We start from the raw sequence: 20524 nt of genomic DNA, 5'->3' as shown, positions 1-20524 counted from the left end.
GTTCACGTATACTTGTGTGCAGCAGCACTGTGCATCAGCTCAATGCATTTCTGAACCACATGTCAAACAGATCTTGCAGTGGTTGACTCATGTTGAGGGTTGGAGCTGGTTCCTACTGCTCGTACCTGCCCCTTTTGTGTGTGGGGCAGGATGATCCCACCTCCAGGCGCTGACAGCCTGCTCTCCCTCTTTGTCAGCAAAACTGGAGCTATTAGCAGTGATTAAAGACAGAGTTCATCAGCTTGTTGCAATGGTAGCCACATCCTTAGGATTTTTTTAAATGTTTGCTTGAAGATCTTTCTGGAACAAGTAGGTGGGTTGTTCTCTATCCCTTTGTGCGTCAGGAATGGAAGGGTTTGCTCCCCTTCACTGTGTGGCTGAATATCCCTGCCTGCCAGGGATGGCTCTGGTTGCTTCTTTTCCTTCTTGATTACAGTCAAGTTTGGGTTTTGTTTGATCCAGCCTTGCATAGTCCTTTTGTTAGCTGTGTTTTCTTCTGGGTCTGGATTTTGGGAGCCAGGAGATAAACATCGTCTGCAGGAGTGATAGGATGCAGGCTTGTGGGAAAACAGATTTTCCCTTACCTTGGTTGGCTTCATTTGTTTCATGCTTTCGGCAGGACTTAACCTGCTCCACTGGATCTGATGCCACCCAATAGTCCACTTCCCTCTCCCAGCCTGGCACAGATATTGTTGGCACAACTACAGCACTTCTCCCAATACTGTGGGCATCATGTGCTTCTCAGTTTTGCAGAGACGGCTCTCATGGTTATAGCAGAGACATATCAGGATGGTGACTCAGTTGTGCCACCCACCGTGTAGATTTTGTGGTCCCTCCCTCCATGTTATTGCAAAAATCGGACAAAATTGTTCTATGGTGCAAAAATACTGTGGTGTCTATCATGCGGGCTCATTTTGGAGGTGGTGGTAGAAGACAGGAGACTTGCAAGATGATTTCGGCACATTTGTGCCATCTTAAACTGCTGGTAAGGACCATAATCTTCTACTGTCATTTCTGAGTGCACAGCCTGGTCCCTACTAAATTCAGAATATAAATTTAGATGCACGCACCATCTAAATTCTGGATGCCCTCTTGGAAGGGTGAGCTTCCAAGGTGAGGTGAGTGTGTGCGCTTCCATGGCTCTTGGCATGATGTGACAGGTGATGACAGAGGAATTTCTGCAGCCGTGGCAGTTAATTAATTATTGGAGCTTGTGTGTGGGAAAGAAAGTCCATGGGAGCGGTGTGCGAGGCAGGAGAAATGGCTGCGTCATGACTTGTGCTGCCTTGGCAGCCCCTTGCTGTGGGTGGAGCAGCTGCCTGTTAATCACAGGCGTGAGCAACAAACACTCTGTCCATCCAGGCTTTGAACAGCCAAAATTCCAGGTCAGCTGATTGACCTCCTAAGCTCCATAGCCAAAATGGGGACTTAGTGGTTTATTTCCCTCAAAATGGCCCAGACTGGTCTGCAGATGTGGGTTGTGGTGGGGCTCAGCACCATCCAGGCGATGAAGGTGGCAGACATCTGGGGTGGCAGTGAAATGTTGCTTCCTGATGAGGATGATCTTTGCATCCAGTGGTGATTAAGGAAGCATCATAGTGACTAAACCCTGCACAGACAGTAGTTTCTAGTAAGTCAGGAACTATTTTCCCCCCGATGCAGGGAGAGCAGCATAGAGATATCTTGGTGACTTCTGGGGTGGGTTTCTTCATCACTACTGAGGCACCCCATTGCATCTCACTGGCATGTTCAAGCTTCTTCCAGCTTTCACCCTCTCTATCATATTCAGAACCCAAGATTTAGGGCAGTTATGACCTTAGGAAGTGCCCTGCCTTCAGGGTGAAGGAGGGTGCTGACCATGAGGTACTTTGTGTTCAGCAGCAGAGTGCGTGGCATCAAGGGGGACATCCCAGAGAAATCTGTCCATGGCATTCCAGAGTCTTGCTGTTTCCAAGCCACAGTGTCCAATTGTGGTCTTCTCCTCCCCTTCAGGCAGTGAGATGTCAGAAACAATACCTACTCTGTTGACTAGGTATTTACATACTGTAATTCTTATAAAGCATTTCTTCTGCATGAGCTGTCTAAGAGCTCTGTAATGATCAAATAATTTTTTTGGCCTGGTTTTCAACCCAAGGAGTGGGGAAAGTTTGTACAGCTAATACAGACTAACAAGCAAGCCCAGGGCTTGGCTTGTTTCTGAAAGATGAAGATATGGTAAATGTTATTCTGGAGGCAGTGAAGAGCCAGAGACAATAAGCCTTTATCCTGATGCTGAAATGGTAAGCCAGGAATATTAATCAACCTTCTGTAATTACATTTTCTATCTCTGGTATTTCGGTCCTCTGCCATTTTTTAAGTGCAAGCATCATATGGCTCAGTGGTATGTATAAGTTTCAGACCTTACATAGGAAGATGCAGCAAGAAGATAATGCTGTATTAGAAAATAAAGTGTCTTTTGAAATAGATTTGATTGATGCTTCCTAGAATGGTACATGGAAATGGCCAAGACATCTGGGAGACACAGAGGTGTCTTTCAGAGCTATGCCAAATGAAGAACATTTTGGTTTTTAATCTCTAAGGAATACTTGTCTTGTACCTCTGTCTGTTTCTTCCTTCCAAAAAGGTCTGCACCTGGGAAAGAGTTGGGGTTTTACATATACTGATGAATCCAGGGGGGTCTTCTGGCAGTTGATGTCTTGACAATTGAGCTGTTTTTACTCAGCACCCAAAGCTTAAATTTAGATGTTTAGGTCAGGCTTGGAAATACTGGTGCAGGGTTTTGCAGCCTTTTCAAAATGATTTAGAGGGCTGGGCTGAGACAGCTGTGCCAGTTTTGCCAGTCACTCTTGGCTGTAAGTGAGAAGCTGTTCTTCTGGGGTACGGGAGGCAACTGCAGCTGGTTACAGGAGTAGGGGCAGAATTTGTAGCGTGCCCAGCCCTGCAGAGACATGTCTTCTCACCTCACCCTGCTTTGGGTCAGGTCCCACCCCTGCTTTCAAAATCCTTTATATCCCACAAGGATCAAAAACCAGATGAGGGGGCAGATGTCAATGCAGGGGTTTTTGTTCAACAATCCCAGTCCAGTAAAAATAAATGGAAGTCTCTTTGGTTATTTGTTTTAAGCAGAGCAGAGTGCTGCTCTGGATTTCGCAGTGGAAACTGCATGCTGAAGAGCTGTATTTTCCAACACCTGGAAGCTGCTGATGGAGGCAGAGTGAGATGTGGCAGCTCCTTGGCGTGCTGGCTTCTCTGGGCATGTTTTCCATAGGTCTTCAGCTCTTTCAGCGTAGCATTGACACTAACTTGGCCACCCCATCTGAGACACCCCAGTCTGATGCTCCAAGCCATCAAATGTTCTCAGTGCCCAGATATTGGCACTGGAACTGTGGGTGCTTGCTGGTTTTTGGAAGCTGAGTTGCTGAACTGAGCAACCAAAGTTGTTTTGATGTTGTTTACATATGAAACTGTGGGTTGGAGGCACAGAGAATTTGTCTGTCTGTGATTGCAAGGTGGACTTAGCAAGCAGGTGAACAGCAGCATCACACCTGAAGTGGCTTCATAGCTGCTGCTTCAGTGCAGCTCGTTTTCTTTGTGCATAGTTCATTTCTAAGGAAATAAAACTCAGATTAATCCTTTTAATCTCTTTGGGAGTTTCTTGGCCTAAATCATTAAGAAAAGAAACAAACCAGCTTTCTATATGCTGGTGGCTGAGTAGACTGAGAGCTGCCTCTTGCATTGTGAGGGCTGTAATCACTTTTGGATGAATTCTTAAGAAATTACATTTGGGGATGAAGATTTTGCCTTTTATGCAGTGGGGTCACTTCAGTAGAATGACTTCTGCTTCCCAGAGCAAAAAAGCCCTCACTCCACACTGAGCTGGACTGTAATGTGCTGGTATATGGCAAAGGATGTGTGTTGCCAAAGATTTCTTCCTGTGGGCTATGTGTTGTGTGGGTCTTTAAAATGCCATTAAAATAAAAATGCCTTCTGCATTAGAGAGGAAAAATAAATCTACTCTGGAATAGTGTCCTTGAAGCAAGAGTTTTGTGTTTGTTGGAAAGATCAACAGGCTTTGGGCTATGACTCACATTTGCAGGCGAAAATTGTACTGGTGGCTGTGATTCCACGCCCTTCTGCCTGTTCTGCCCTCTTGCCATACCCATGCCAACGCTTCATGTAGGAAGTGTCTTTACAACTGGGCTGTGGCAGCCCATAAGCTAGTATCTTACTGTAAAACAAGGCAGAGTTCAGATTCTGCTGAATAAGCTGAGCAGTAAGCTCTGGAGGAGTTGGTTATATTCATCTGTGCTGCATTCCCGTCAGTAAGCTTTTACCAGCTTTTCCTCCATCCCTTCACAAGGGATTTGTGCTGTGTTGCTCTGAGTTGGGGGCTGGAAGGAGGGGGATGCTGGATGTGTGTGGGGAGGGAAGATCTGGGGCTGCATCTTTGCCAGCAGATTGGTAGGGTAGCCAGCCCAAGGGGAAGCTGTGGGAGACTGGGCTCTCTGGCTCTGGTCTCTGCCATGGCAGGAGCCAACCTTGGCCTGCCTGGCTTGGCAAGGAGCTGGCAGCAGGAGCAGCCAGAGAGCACAGGGGAGTGTACTGCAATGCTGTGGTTTCCAAAAATTTCCTTTACACTTCTCTGTTTCATTCAATTCCATTGCAACAAACTGCTTCAGTGTGCTGTTGTAGGTACAGATCTGCTTCTCAGGCCAATGCAAAGCTGGAAACCTGGGGAAGCTCCATGGGACAGAAATGTTTAATATCTAAGTCTTATTCCTTTACTTGGAAAAAGTCTGTCCCCGCATCTCTTTCCATGCAAAAATGGTGATAATATCTGGTCCTTGTACTGTCTTTAACATCTTGGTGATTTCATAGGGAGCTAGAGCATGGCTTAGAATTAGCATGTTTCTAAATAGGCAGAAGTTGCTCACAGCAGAGCTGTGGGGGGCAGTTGTGCTTGGATTAGTGCAGTCAGCCACTGCCAAAGGTCCTGCAGCTGCACTGTGCTCCAGCTGTGTGTGTCCCTGCTCTTCTGGGCTGTGGGGCAGAGGAGATTGAGCTGTTTGGGGCAAGTGAAGTAGTGCACAACAAAAGCAGGAGGTTTGGAGACACCATGGCTTCCAGAAGATGTGTGCAGAAAGGGACCATAGCAAAGTGCCTGTGCATGTGTGTGGTTGCACCAAAGCCAGTCCCCTTAGGCAGGAACCTACTTTGTGCATCACAGCTCAGAAATTGCCTTTAAAAGCTGGTGGTAATGAAAATGCTGAGTGGGGGTATTGCAGTTCTTGCTGTTGCCTTGGCTGCTCCACAGAACTGAGGAAAAAAGGTCAGATTAAATATATGTGTGTGGAGGAAGCTGGCAGGTCTCCTCTGGCTATAAAAGCAGCTGAAATTCTTATTCTTGGATCTGGGTAGAGAAGGTCTGGTGGACAGTTTGCATACCTCCTCATGCCTTTTTAAGTAAGTGTCCTGGAAGGAGATGCTGGGAAATGCTCACTGGGCCCCTGACATTTTGTTTTCTTAGCGGGGTTGGGTGGACAGGAGCATGGTACTCCTCTAATTAGTGCTAATGGGTCTGCTGCTGGCTGGGCATGTGTCTGGGATCATGTGTGGGGCGAGAGGTGAGTTGTGGGGTTGGCAGGGGCAGACCGGCTGTCTCATGGCTTTGTTTTTCCCCAGGAGAAAGTTGGCTGGCGTAAGGAGGCGTCTCACCTGCTGGTCTTCACAACGGATGATGTGCCCCACATAGCCCTGGATGGGAAGCTGGGGGGGCTGGTGCAGCCCCATGATGGCCAGTGCCACCTGAATGAAGCCAACGAGTACAGTGCATCCAGCCAGCTGGTGAGGAGGGACATGTGGTCCAGCCCTTGAAGATCTTGGGGTGTTGGTGGACCTCTCTAGAGACCAGCCATTCCTGACTCCTGTAGCTTCTGGCAAGCATAGTGCCTGACCAGCATGGTTTCACCTGGTTCTGCAATTTGCAGATAAAATTTGCTGTTCCCCTTGGGCATCCCCTGCAGTGAATGCTTCTGTGAGTTAAGAGCTTACTGAGTTCCTCCAGGGCTTATTGCAAGGGAGGGAAAAGTAACTCGGAAGAGCATCAGATTTTGCCTGCAAAGCATAAAGGAAACAAAAAAATTACATCCCTTTTCTAAGATGTCCAGTGGACTCTCAGCTTCTCTCTGACATAGGTCTTGGTAGCAAACAGGCAAAGTTGCCTTTCTTGGTTTTCATTTAAACTCAGTGGAGAACACTTCCAGGATGAATGAGTAATTGCTTGCTGCCTTATTATCACATCCTTCTTCAGAATGGTCCTTTACTCAGCAGATCACAAGCACTAATTATGATTTTTGTTTCTGGATGGCTGTCACCCTCTAAGGGGAGGTGTGTTCTGAATGGCTGTATTATGGCCAGAGGCTAGGCTCCATGAGAAACCTCTTTGCGCCCACCTGTGCAATCCTAGCAAGTGTATACATAAGGGAGCACAGCTGCCAAACTGACACAGAGCTGACGCTGCCAAGCTGATGTGGGGATGCTGCCTTAGTGTTGTCCATGTTTGAGTCTTGGAGGCTGCCAATCACCTCTCCAGTCTGCAAGGAAATGAGGTGTTTTTCCCTGAGGAAGGCACTCGAGAAGCAGCTGGGGGTTTTAAACTCAAGCTGGTCACTTGAAACCGAGTCCTGGTTCATTATTTTGTTGCTTGTGCATAGCTAGAGCACCTATCTTCCTGCCACCCTCTCTGAAAGGAAAGTCTGAAGAATTAAAGAGCTTATTGTAATCTCCTTATGGTTCCAGTATGCAGAAAGGGCAAGCAATGGATGTTTCCACTTCGAGAGAAAAATCATACATTTTTGCTTACAGCAGTCCTAGATCCCTGCCTTGCATCACCTGGTGCAAGATAGCATCCCTTAATGAAGATAGTAGTCAGTTTATTACACATGTGAGTCTGCTGATGGCAAAGCAGAAAGAGGAAAGAAAGAAATCCAGCTGATGGTGTTGTCAGTCATATATTCTACTGAAGGGTGAAGCAGAAATATCAAAGAGATGACAGAATTTCTGCTATTTTAGTTGGAATCGTGATGGTACATCAGGGACTTCATCCCACAGTGAAACATGCCATGTGTCTGGTATGAATTTTCCTGTTGAAGAGCAATGAAATTAGTCTTTGTTTCTGTGTTACCCATCAGTTTTCCTGCCCTTTTTTTGCACCTAGGATTATCCTTCCCTGGCACTTCTTGGGGAGAAACTTGCTGAAAACAACATCCACCTGATTTTCGCAGTTACAAAAAGTCATTACATCCTGTACAAGGTAAGTGCTACCGAGCTGCCAGGGCTGAGGGGAGGATTTAAAAGCCTCTTGGAAGCATCTTCCTGCCTGGCACTGTGGAGCAGAGGCAGATGCAAGCATGTGTGTGTGCAGCCACAAGCACAGATGTGTGCAGCTGCAAATACATGTGTGCATGGCCACATGCTGCCCGCAGGGCTGGCAGATGCAGGCAGATGCAGGCAGGCGAGGCTCAGCCCTCTGTCCATCCCCACAGTCCTTCCAGCAGAAAGTACTAAAGCTTCTTAGAGCAAACAGATATATATGTTAGTGAGCATATGAAAACCTAAAATAGACTCCAGCTTAATCCTGATGTTCGGATGGCTGCCAGCTATGCAGCGTGCGAGAGAGCAGAGACCTGTTCAGCCCATTCTGCAGTGACTTAATCCCATTACCTAATCGCGTGCAGAGTTTCTGCCCAGCTGTGTTTTTCCATCGCAGAGTCCAGGGCCCTGACGTGCCACATACAACTTGGAACTTCTCTCACCATGCCTGCTCTTCCCTTTGAAAGGAGGAGGTGATGTGAGCCTGTGTCTGGCGCTGCCCTATGGGCTTTCTTTCTTACACGAGTGCAGGGGAGGTATTTGAGGTGGGGTTGCTTTTGGAAACCTCTGCTTCAGCTCTCAAGGCTTGAGCTAAATCAACAAGCAGCCGTGTTGCTACGGTCGAGATGCTGCTGCTCGCCGGCAGGGAACAGGAGGGCTGAGCTCATTCTCCACCCCCTCTCCAGGGATGATCGAGGTCTGAGGCAAGACAGGACAACCGCACCTCCCTGCCTGTGGTGCCGGCTCTCCAGGGTGCACAGCTGCTGGGTCTTGCCTCCTCTGGCAGCAGATGCACGTCTGTTAGTCCCTGTCCTGTGGCTGTGAGCTTTGTTCAGTGTCTGACCTGCGGCATTACCTATGCTGTGCTTTCAAAAGCTCCACATTTAACGGGAACCAGCCCATACAGTGTACACCACCAGACAATGGGGCAGGGTGTGCGGCCGTTGTTCCTGACATGGGGTTGGTCCCTCCTCACCCTCTGCTTTACTCTCTGCATCTCTGCATTTTCTTTAATTATTTATATTTTTCCCCCAAGAACTTCACTGCCTTGATTCCTGGGACAACAGTGGAGATCTTGCACAAAGACTCCAAGAACATCATTGAGCTGATCGTCAAGGCCTACAATGTAAGTGCATTTAATACCACAGCTGCTGCTATGTGTAGTGCCAAGAGCTCTGCTGGCTTGCCTCTCCCCAGCATGTTCCACCCGGCTTGGCCGCCTCCCTCCAGAGTCCTTTGCACACTGCTGGAGCTAGGGCATCCACCCTTGGGATGCAAACAAGGTGTGTGAGGTGGAGAAGGAGCAAGGGATACCCAAGGGAGCCTGCAGCACAGCAGAGTTTTCACCCCACATCTCTTGTGTGCAGAATTACCCTCAATATACAGTCCTGATCTAAACCAATTCTCTCTAAGCACCCTACCAATAGGTAAAATAGATTATTTCTTTGCTATCTGATGTTCAGAGGCCTCCTGAGGCTTCAGCTGAAGTCACAGCCTTTTGCTGGTCTCCATGCAGCACAAATTGGTTCTCAGAACCCCATGAGCATCACCATCTCTCTTGGGTTCTAAACAAGCTCTGCCTGTGTGGCATTGCCAGTGCAGCCTGGCATGCTGCAATGGGTCCTATGGAAGACAGCCAAGGACCTGCAGTTGTACTGCTGACCTGATGTTGTCCATCTCCATGGAAATTAGAGGAGTAGCTCAATTGGAAGCAGCTAAGTTGCACGGTTTTTTTGGTAGTTAGTTGCTGACATTTCTGTTGACTTCTCCTTTAGTTCTTATGGGTCAGCTCTTCATGCTTCTGGAAGGATATTGCTGTTTTGGTGCTGGGCATGGAGATCTGACCCCATAATTATCAGCCTTCAGGTAAAGTTCTTCAGTTTTTGACACGGCTGCAAGTTCTTCTTCTTGGTACTATGTTCATTAACAAGGGAGTGAGGAAGTACTTCTTTGGAGGAGTTTACACATCCAGAGGTGATGTAGGATTGTGCTGTGCTTTGTGTGACCTGTAACATTCATCTTTCCTTCCCCTACATCTCCCTGCAGTTAAAGCAGCATTTGTTTGTGCTCTTGGGAAGAATGCTTCCCAAAGCTGCACCCTCTGAGGAAAGGCAATAAGCAGCTAACACTGCTAATGAGGCCTTGGAGATCCTGCAAAACAAAAGCCCAGTTGTCAGTTTGTTCCCTTGAGGAAGGAGGTTTTTGTGACTAAGATGCTTTGCTGGGGAGAAAGAAATGAACATTCACTCCACATTGGCTTTGCATACAGTCTCAGTGCCATTGCATGAAAACCTAACTTAGCCTCAGTTTTCCAGCTGTTACATGCATCTGTACCTCCATTTCATCACCCCTTAAGCCTTTGCAGATAGATATAAGCTGATGAAAACTGCCAGGGATCTGATGCTCCCACCCCTGCTCCCTCCTTATCTTTGCTTGCGAGCTTTCCAGTGCAGCTGGCTGGAAACCACTAGGATGTTGAGACCAAAGTCCCCCAAAGAAGGAGCTGTGTGGGATGACCTGCTGTTGCTGAGACTGGGGCTGGTTTCTTGCCTGTTCAGCTGGGTGGGTATGGGTTGGACCCCTGGGCACGCTGCTGGGAGCTGGCAGCTCCTGTCTGTGCTGTGGGCAGCCTGGGGCTGCGTGAAACCTGGTACCACCGAGCCTGTCTCATCTTGGTAACTTTGTTTTCCTCCTGAAATGAAGGAGGAATTCTCACTGAAGGAGAAGGTTAAAAGTTCTGTGTCTCAAGCAGGAACGAACCTTTTTATATTCCTTATGAAAAGGGAACTGAGCCTGGAGAAACTTTCTGTATGTGATGGGGACCATCTTCTTTTCGACCAAAAATCATTCTATCATTCTCAACCCAAACCATTCAGTGATTCTGTGATTCCCCTGCAGGGTGGCAGTGGCTGGTGCTCTGGGTCTGGGCTCAGGCTCTCCCCTCCTGGGCTCAGTCTCTCCACTTTAGTAATTTGGCCATCTCTGGTCCAGTCTCATTTGCTTCCCTCCACCAATGCATACATCAGACTTGCTCAGGGCTTATGTTACCCCTGAGATCCCTTTCCCCCATCTCTTCTTCTTCATGTCACCTCTCCCTCATCCTCCAGAAAACAGGGACTGCTTTTTTCTCTGCCCTCACTGAGAAAAAAACCTTGGTGTGGTGTCCTGTCTTCTGCCTAGATTAGATGCTCTGGGCAAGAAGTTGGGAGAGTGCATCAGTGTGACAGCTGATTTCTATGGGATAATTTTGGGCAGAGCAATATTCCTTTACTGGCACACACAGCATTCAGCCCACAGGCAATGAATGTTCTGTGTGGTCCAAATTGCCACCCTATAGTGGCTCCTCCATCTACAGCAGAGAGATGGGAAATTATTCCTTGCTTTCCTCAAGGGCTGTTTAGATTCACCTAGTGAAAACTCATCTATTTCCTTTCTCTTTCCAAAAGCATCAGCTCTTTGCTGGCATGTGAACCCTAGGTTTGTTATCACATGGATTGGCAAAAGGTCTGAACTAGCACTTTTCCTTAATCCGGACACTTCGGTGAGGGCTGGAGACAAGGAGGAGAAGGATGAAGCTGCAGGCTGGCTTTGGAAAATAAATGTTTGTACAAAAAGCCCCAGTTTGCAAACCTTTGTCGGTTTTGGACACCACTCTTAAAAAAAATCAGTTCCAGCCGTTGGAAGAGTTAAACAAAACAATTGAATTAATACTTATAAACTCCATTTTGGTTTGACCTTAAAAATCTGTGTGTGCAGCAGGGTGGAGAAATGAGAAGCAGAAGAAAGGGGGTAGGAACACACCAAAAGCTCTGATGGAAAACACTTTTCATTTTGAAAAGTTTTGCAAAAAAAAAAAAAAGAGACTCCTCGCCCTCCCCCCCCCATGGGGGTGTTTCCAGCTGATGCATCTGAAAGGGTACTTTTTGTTTGGCATTGTCTCCTGAGAAGGAGAATACATTTTTCTGACCAGGTGGGTGAAATCTAGAAAGCAGGACAGCGTCAGTGCAGTTTTACAGCTTCTTCGTGCTATATGACTGTCATGGTTTAAACCCAGTCAGGTAACTCGTTCACTCACTCCCCCCCTCTTTCCCTCCCCCTACTCCCAGAGGGACAGAGAGGAGAATCAAAAAGAATGCAGCTCCCACGGGTTGAGATAAGAACAGTTTAGTAACTAAGGTATAACACAAATCACTACTGCTACCACCAATGATAATAATGATAAAGGAGATAGCAAGGGAAGAGAATACAACACCTCACCACCACCGACCGATAACTCACCCCCCAGCCCGACCGAGCACCGACCGATACCTCCTCCAACCCTGCAGTGCACCAGCCCTTCCAGGTAACTCCCAGTTACATCCTGGGCATGACGTGCTGTGGTATGGAATACCTCTTTGGTCAGTTTGGGTCAGGTGTCCTGTCTCTGCTTCCTCCTGGCTTCCTCTCCTCCCTGGCAGACCATGAGGCTCACAAAGTCCTTGGCTAAACCAAAACTTCCTTGTTATCAGCTCTGTTCCCGATCTGAAAGTCAAAACACTGCGCTGCACCAGCTACCAAGAAGGAGAACAATGACTGCTGCTGCTCATCCCAGGACAATGACATGTGTCACAGGAAGACTGCCAGTGGAGAATCAGGCTTTGCATTTCACTAAGGGGCTGGTTTATGGGGAGGAGGCAGTGCAGATGTGGGTATGAGACTCTGACCATTAGCTCAGAGATGCTCCATTTATGCCCAACGCAAATGTCAGTGTGTGTGCAGGGGTGATTTTTTTTTTTCATATAGGTGCAGAGATGTCCTAGCCTCTGTCTGAAAACATCAGGAGAAGAGACTGAAGCAGAAGAAACCCACTGGCCTTTGGGAACCTGACAGTTTGCTTTCCTGTTGTGTTTCTAGAGTATTCGGTCCAAGGTGGAGCTCACAGTCTGGGACAGCCCTGAGGACATTGGCTTGACCTTCACTGCCACATGCCAGGACGGATTATCCTATCCTGGGCTCAGGAAGTGTGGGGATCTCAAAATAGGAGATACGGTGAGTGTGCCTGTCAGTCTGTCCCCTGGAGGGATTGTTTTACCCTCTGTGCAGATGTTTACCTCTCCTGATGAGTGGTCCTGGGTGGTGAAATGCAGCTTTGCTCATCTTCCTCTGCTCTCCTCGTGCCATGTTAATAGAGAAACCCATGGAGAGTGGCTCTGCTGGAAGTGGTTCTGGGTGGTATAGATCAGCCTAAGGTCAGCTGTGAGGAAAGAGGGAGCATGCATGTCTTGTCTATAGCACCCTGAGCCAAAGGGTCTTGGTCAGGCAGCAGGACACAATAGTCAAGAAAGGGCACTTTTTTTTTCTTTTAATCCCATGTATTCACTTCAGACTGCCATCTGTGACATCTTTATTGCCATGGTCTGCTGGTCTTTTCCTGAGCCATTAAATATTCAAGGTTTTCTTGTTATTGTTTGAGAATCCTGGCTTGTGTCAGAAATAGCATGGCCAGCAGGACTAGGGAAGTGATTGTCTTCCTGTACTCGGCACTTGTGAGGCTGCACCTCAAATACTGTGTTCAGTTCCAGGCCCCTCACTGCAAGAGAGATGTTGAGTTGCTGAAGGGATCCAGAGAAGGGCAATGGAGCTGGTGAAGGGTCTGGAGCACAAGTCTGATGAGGTGACCTGGAGGTATTGAGTCTGGAGAAAAGGAGGCTCAGGGGGGACCTTATTGCTCTCTACAACTACCTGAAAGGAGGATGGAGAGAGGTGACTGGTCTCTGGTGACAAGAGGAAAGAGTCTCGTTGAAAAAGGGCGGGTTTAGATTGAATATTAGGAACAGTTTCTTCACTGAAAGGGTTGCAAAGAATCTGAGCAGGCTGCCCAGGGAAGGGGTTGAGTCACCATCCCTGGAGGTATTTGAAAGATGTAGATGTGGCACTTTAAGACAGAATTTAGTGGTGGACTTGACAGTGATATGTTAATGGTTAGACTCCGTGATCTTAAGGGATTTTTCCAACCTAAATGATTCTATGATTCTGTGATTCTAATCTAAACTTGTCTTTCCTGGTGTGAAGAGGTCATGGTTATCTTTAGAGGTATTGCAAAAAAAGACAGGGTACTCGGAAAGGCAGCAACCGTCCTCTCGTGTGTTCCGTTCCTAGGATTACTGGATAGTAGCACAGATAAAAATACAGTTTGGCCCTTAAATTTAACTGTATACACAGCATAATCCATCCTGTGATTTTTTTTTTTTTATAAGAAATCAGAGAAGCTAAGCTTTGCTTGTTTTGTTTGCTTTGCATAGAAATACAGATAAATGACTTGCTGGACTGCAGAATGGGGTAGGAAGGCTCAGATAGTGGGGAGTCTTCTCCCCTTCTTCAGTCTTTTTCTGTGTGTGAGGATGCGAGTACAAGTTTGTTAGCAGCCTGATTGCCTTATTTGAGAAGAGTGACTCTGCAAACATACTGGAGCTTTAAGCCCTGAGACATATAAAAATAGTTTGAAAGAGTCAGCAGTAACTGTACTTTTCCCCTGCCAAATAAGGACTAAGTGAAGTGTTAAAAAGGGAGGTGGCCTCTGCTTTTTTAGCTGACTTTCCTGGATCTGCAGTGGGTGATAGGCAGGTAAAAACAATCCCTGTATCTCCTTGTTCCCACAGCATAGCGAGTCTCCAAGGTAGCAGAGTTAATCTGGTGTTTAATCCTGGGCTCCTGGCTTTGGCAAAAGCCGGGTGGTCGCTCCAGCCACTGTAGCTCATCCATAAAGGGGTTTGGAGCCAGGTGCAGCAAGGAGCTGGCATAGTACCTCTCCTATTTTAGGTGCACCTGAGTATCAAGGTGTCTGCACAGGCAGATGTGCCATAGGATCATGGGGGTCCTGTTCCTCCATCCTCTCTTGCTCTGCTGCTGTCTGCCCCATTGCTTCCACATGGATCAAGATTTGACTCCTGCTAAGAAAGTTTCTGCAAAGAGAATAATGCTGGCACTGGGTCCTAATTTCCCGGGGTTTAGTCCTGTGGCAATGGTGAAAGGGAGCAACATTACCCTGATTCCCTTAGCTTGCTTTCTGGTGTCTGTAATTTGAGCTCTTTGGCTAATTGCTTCAGGTCTTGGGAATGGGAGGAGGTCAGGGGAGGTTTCCTGGGGGTGCAGCTGCCCTGGCTGGGACTGGCTGTGGTGCCACATGGTGGGATGGTGCAGGCAGCCAGAGCTTCGTGTCACCCCAAATGTCTCAAGAGAAAAATCATTCACTCCTGATCCCAAGGAAAGGGGCCTGTTTCTTTGGAGTAAGATAATCCTCTTTGCTAACCAGCAGGTCTAGGCAGCACTGGCTGGCCCCAGACCCAACCCCCACCCCGCGAAACAGCAGGATCAAATCATGGGCCAAGCAAGTGGCCATAGGATGCCCTTGGTTTTCCCAAGGAGAAAATCCCTGATACTGAATTGTAGCAACAGAAAATGAGTAGGGGTGTGATGTATAACTATATAATGAAGTATAACCCTTCTGAAGCCAGTCTTAATAGAAACATCCATCAAAACTGGCCTGTTAGCAGCATGCTAAAAGCTTGAAACCGTGTAACTGCTGCACAGCTCCATGTGCAGATCAGGATTCCCGTAAAACCTTCGAAACCTGTGATCTTCAGGCACCTTGCGCCCTTGTGCTGTGTCCTTGGTAGTGCTTGGCTCCAACAGAGTTTATTATTTCAATAGCATGAAAACTGGGTTATTTGCCAGAGTTTTGCCGTGTTTATTTCATGGGAATAGGCAGGTACCTTCTTGCTTCACAGAAACCAAGAGTCTCTGATAGGCAAAATTACTGCTAATGGCTGACAGTGAAGAGTTTTTAAATGTTAAGGTTGCCAGGGGGACTGGCAAATGTCAGTGCATTGAGCTGCAGATGCCATCTTTGGATAAGCAATTACAGAATCGGAGAATAATAGAATGGATTAGGTTGGAAAGGACCTTAAGATCATCTAGTTCCAGCCCCTGCCATGGGTAGGGACACCTCCCACTAGACAAGGATGCTCAAGGCCGCATCCAACCTGGCCTTGAACACTTCCAGGGATGGAGCTATGGAGCAGAATTGTTTTGGGGGTTTTGTGCACCTGGGAGTGAAGTTCAACGTGTTGAGCATGGCCATGATCCAGGGAATGCTCCGTGGCTTTTCCCTGGGACATTTGCCCTTTTCTCCTGCCTTTCTCCCCAGGGCAATCTTGAGGGGCATTTTGTGGCTGTATGTGTTAACTTACATCTCAACCTGTGCCCTCAGGTTTCCTTTGAGGTGGCGGTGGAGGCACGGAGCTGCCCTGCTGAGGACACTTCCCACACCTTCACCATCAAGCCTGCCGGCTTTCGGGACACGCTGGAGGTGGCAGTGACCTACAGCTGCCTCTGTGGCTGCACCAGCCATGCCGCACCAGCCAGTGCCAAGTGCAGCGGCAACGGGACCTACACCTGCGGGCTGTGCGAGTGCGACGCTGGCTACCTGGGGGCAAGGTGCGAGTGTGAGGAGGGTGCCAGCGGGGACGTGCACCAGGCCATGTGCCGGGAGGCGGAGGGTAAGCCCCTCTGCAGCGGGAGAGGGGAGTGCAGCTGCAACCAGTGCCTCTGCTACAAGAGTGAGTTTGGGAACATCTACGGGCCCTTCTGCGAGTGTGATGACTTCTCCTGCGCCAGGTACAAGGGAGTCCTCTGCTCAGGTAGGAGCCTTTCCCCCCTCATGCCCTCTGCTTAGTGGGGAGGGGGAAACCACCCCAACATGGGGAAGGCTGCTGGGCTGGTGCATGAAGGGTGTGCAATGCAGTGAAAGGAAAGGTTATGCTTCAGTCTGTTACTTACTACAGAAAATCTGTGTTAAAGATTCCTAGAGGTATTTTATGTATAGACTTTTCTGTGCATTGGGAAAACAAGTCATTCATTGGGAAAGATGTATCCAGTCAGCTTTGCTTAAGCAGAGGTAGTGGAGTTATTTAGCTGCGTTTGCTAAAATGGCTTTAATTCCTTCTCAGTCCAAGGTCACATAATTTACCTTGCACGTAATTGCCTGGATTAGCCCTCAGACATAATTCCCTCAGTTGGAGCTGAGCAAAAAGTTATCCTTTGAAATTGTCCTGCTTTCAAGCAAGTAAAACATTTTCATAACTGAAAATCTTGGTCGTAAGCTTGGAAATAGCCATTTTTAACATTTTCTCCAGGGAAGTGGTGTTTTTTGACCCCTGCTGTTTATTTCACTCTGCGTGTTTCTGAGCTGGGCAATAAGTGATTGGGCACCTTTTGGTTGCAGATTTCTGGATGTTTAAGATGGTCATATCATTAGGTGGGGAGAGAATGTTCATGCTCATTTTCCTGTAGCCTGGCCAGTGATGCTTTGGCACTGCTGAAGATGGGGCAGATGATAACCCAGTCTTTGGCATTGCTCTGAGGCTCCCCACTGCAGAGGGGGTGAGAAAATCCGGTACCACCTCCCACAGTGAACATGTCCTGCCCAGGGCTGGGAGGGCTGGGAGAGTCCCTGCTGATAATGCAGGAGCAGAAAGAGGGGTGAGCAAGTAGGAAAAAGGTATTTGAAAGTAGAAGGGGGGTTGGGGGGAATAACCTAAACTGTGAAGTAGTTAGGTGAAGTACTGCCTGACTCCATATGACCAAATTGTTTTAATAGCTTCATTCCACCCAAAAGGAGTATATTTAATAGCAAGCAGGGCAGCGGTGCTATAAAGAGAGGTTGGAAGTTACTGGTATAGTGGTTGGTACTGCAAGAGAAGGACACCGCTTTGCTCATATTTCCTTTTCATTAGGAGAGCCAGAGCTCTGATGCCCCACAGGAAAGTAAATTGTGTTCCACCTGCTTTCTTCTGTCCCTGTGGAGGGCTTCTGGTGCTGGGAAGGGCAGCATAGCTGGTTTGGGATTTGCCAGAGTTGTTTAAAGTCATTTGAAAGTCGTTTTTATAGCTATGAAAGAAAACAAAGGGTAGGCTGAGGCCAAGTGGCCTCTTTGCTCCAGGGGTGGGATGGAGTCTGGCATGACTGTGTGGGTTGGATCTCCCTGTGCCTCTGGCATTTCTATTGCTGTTGGTTTGTTGGCTATTATTTTCTTTTTTTTTTGAAGAAATTCCAGTCGTTCTGCTGCTAAATCTGAGTTGTAACAAGCACTGTGCAATGACATAACATTTTGAGGTGGTTTTGTCAGCCCAAGAGGCTTGGGGCTTCACCAGCCCCACAAAAGTGTCTGAGCTTTCACAGCAGGGCTGTGCCCATAGCTGTCCCTAACAAACAGCCCTCTGCCACATAAGCACCTCTGGTGGCTTTCATCAGATCCATGCTCTCTCCCTCCCTGCAGATGGGGTCTTCCTGAAAAAGACCGTGTTTAGCTCTGCACTGAGCCTCTCTGGCAGCACAGGTAGACTTGGCAGCCAGGGGTGTTTGGCTGCAGGGCCTTGGATTCAGGGTAACCTCCAGGGTGGGGTCCAGCTGCTGCTTTTGTTCCTGCAAGGAGGAGAAATGACACCCTGCCCTCCCTATGTCTTCTCCTGGACACAGTGTTTGCCCCTTAAAAGCCCTGGCATTCCAGTGCCCACCATTCTTGCAGGCTCAATCCCACCATGAAGGGGAGACCAACAGCTTTTAGCAAGTGCAGAAACCAAAAAAGCAGCATGTGGGAGCTGTCATTTTGCTGCAGATCATTGTTGTCTCTGTCCTTGCCTGGGAGTTGCCTGGCTTGGACCCATGGGGGGAACTCATCACTCCTGTCAAGGGCTTTATTTATACTGCATTAACCTTCTGGTAGTGTAGAAGGAGCTTAATGCTTCTCGGTGCATTTCAGATGACTGTTTTTTTGAACAGTGGTTTCACCCCAGAGGAACCCAACCTCAGTTTTAGCACGTGAGCTGTGGTGTCCCTGGTTAAGTGCATTTACACCTGCTTAAGCTTTTGAATAAGATGATAGTGTCATGAACCCTGAGTGATCATCCTGAACAGAGCAGGTGGGAAGCAGCCAGTCCAACCTGACCCGACATCTGGGGAGCACCAGGAGGAAAGCACAGTTTTTGAAGCTGAGGAGTGAAAATCCATACATGCGAACTGCTTTGCATTTACGTGGCTGTGCTTTTTGCATGCACGTCATGAGGTTCATCATGAGGCTTATCATGAACCTCATGAGCCCATCACCAACCAGCCTGGGTATTTCTTCCTTTTATGATCCAGAGTGACACTATTCCCACTGAGTCACTGCCATGACACAGGGCTGGCTGGCAGATCGCATTCAGGCATCCTGCATTCCTAGTGAAAGCCTCAGTGGGTTGAAATTGTTTCAGATAAACTGTGAGTTTCTTGTCTCTTGGTGCTTAGTCCTTTGGCCAACAAAAGTATTTTCATTCCTGGGTCCATTTGTAAATATTGGCGCCTCATTTTGTCAGTGTTTGAGAGGAGTGATGACTGCAGACACTGCTGCATATGGCTCCTGTCCTTTTGTAGCCCTCCAGGAAGTGGAAAAGCAGATTTTAGGTGGGAGATAATCTAAAGGAGAAGCAAGTATTTAGTTCCTGTCAGTGGGAGGTTTAACGTGCCTCCTGCATCTGTGGGGTGACTGGGAAAAGGAGTAATTTATAACACCTTGTAAATGCTGATTCAATTTGCATCCAACTCTTAGTCAGTGCTACGTGGTCACTAATAAGTGGCATTTGTTCTGCTGCTCCCTGAGTCCAGTTAACAGCTCCAGAGTATCTATTTCGAACCATTAATCTAACTTTGGGTCACTGGGGACAGCTTGCAGCAGCGCTCTGTTCCTCCAAAAGATGTAACCAGGTTATCCACTGTACCATACTCTAAGAAAGCAGGCAGTTACTTTCCAAACCATTAAATGCTTCACTCTGAGTTTTTCTCTGGACACAGAAGTTGTCCTCATGCACCGAGACCTTTGGTACATCTCTCTGGCCTCTCTCTGAAATATGGGTGTCTGTGGGACAGGAGAAGAGAGCAGTACTGTGGTAGCCAGGCTCAGGAAGGGGCAGCTGGCTTTGTGGCCCGCAGCTTTTTGAACCCCTTGGCTGCCTGCCAGGCAGTTTGACAAAGGAGGAAACATCTCAGTGCTAATTGCATTCCTGAAGGTCCCATAAAAAGAGGTCAAGAGGGAGGAGAGGCCCCAGCGAGGGCATCACTTGTTCGCCTCTAATGAAGAGAGACTGACTCACTGGAGGACAAGCTTCGTTAGCTTCAGTGCTGCAGACCTATTTTTTTCTCTAAGGGGGCTATGCAGAACAGAACAGCATCGTCTTTACTTTGGTGCTTCTGGAGAAATTTCCCCTTAACTATTGACACTGTTACCTGTCTCCCTCTGTGGATGTCATTTGTGCACTCTTCAGCCCAGACTGTAGTTGTGCACAGGAACATTGCTACTGAGGTGTAAGTAAAGAGCACTCACCATGCGGCAGAACGTTTCCCCCTAAATACAAAGGATCTCATCCCGAAAATCCATACTGTCCAAGTAACACAGCGACTGCTGATGTTGGTGCAGCTTTGTCAGGTCAGGTCTTTTGTGGCTTCTCCATTTTTTTTTAGAATTAGGCAATAAATCAGATTTATAAATGCTCCGTGATTGTAAATCAAGCCCTGCAACTTCTCTCTAGCTCTTAAGCATCTGCTAACATCTTAACTGGTTAAAGTGACTAAAGATTGTAGGTGGCTAAAGCATAGCGAGATGGAGATGCCTCAGAGCACAGAAACTGGGAGTCTGGCCTTGTTTGCTGGTACAGGGCTTTCAGGGACACAAAAAGCTTGGGTCAGCAATAAACCATCAGGTGTCAAATCTGCAAATACCCGCAAGTACCAGAATCACTTCTGAAATGGGATTTAGGAAGTGACAGCTCACTGATAATCCGTGGCTTATTTCACAGAGAACAGCCAAACTGATGTGCAATGCGGCTCCAGCTACCCTGCAGAAACCACTTCAAAAACTGCTGAGGATGTACAAGTCTTCAGTATTTGTTCTGAATGCTTCCCTTTCTTGGTTTTATAAAATGGGGAATCGCTGTGAGGTTTTAGCCTGTGCTAAGGTCCAGTGAGATGAGGCTTTTCTGTCTAGCACAGCCTCAAACTAGAAATCTCACTCCTGCTTCTGCAGTTTGTTTCTCGTATTCCCTGTTGTAGGCACTGTAGCAGTGTTTAGCACCACTGTGTTTAC

At 47.7% G+C, this 20524-nt stretch overlaps 1 protein-coding gene across 2 annotated transcripts in view; it reads left to right on the top strand.

Annotated features, from left to right (window-relative positions):
* ITGB5 (integrin subunit beta 5) overlaps positions 1 to 20524 on the top strand; it is a 66380-nt gene that overhangs the window by 22089 nt on the left and 23767 nt on the right. For both annotated transcript variants that reach the window (XM_057430164.1, XM_057430165.1), the window contains 5 exons: positions 5683 to 5844; positions 7217 to 7312; positions 8408 to 8497; positions 12265 to 12399; positions 15620 to 16049. In XM_057430164.1, coding sequence (XP_057286147.1) covers positions 5683 to 5844; positions 7217 to 7312; positions 8408 to 8497; positions 12265 to 12399; positions 15620 to 16049 — 913 coding nt within the window. The remainder of the gene's footprint in view (positions 1 to 5682; positions 5845 to 7216; positions 7313 to 8407; positions 8498 to 12264; positions 12400 to 15619; positions 16050 to 20524) is intronic.

Source organism: Pezoporus wallicus, unplaced genomic scaffold (genome assembly GCF_028554395.1).
Source record: "Pezoporus wallicus isolate ANWC-B61680 ecotype Strahan unplaced genomic scaffold, APGP_CSIRO_Pwel_v1 contig_5261, whole genome shotgun sequence".
Taxonomy (NCBI): Eukaryota; Metazoa; Chordata; class Aves; order Psittaciformes; family Psittacidae; genus Pezoporus; species Pezoporus wallicus.
Note: the sequence above shows the minus strand (reverse complement) of the source record. Positions and strands in the feature narration are given on the sequence as shown.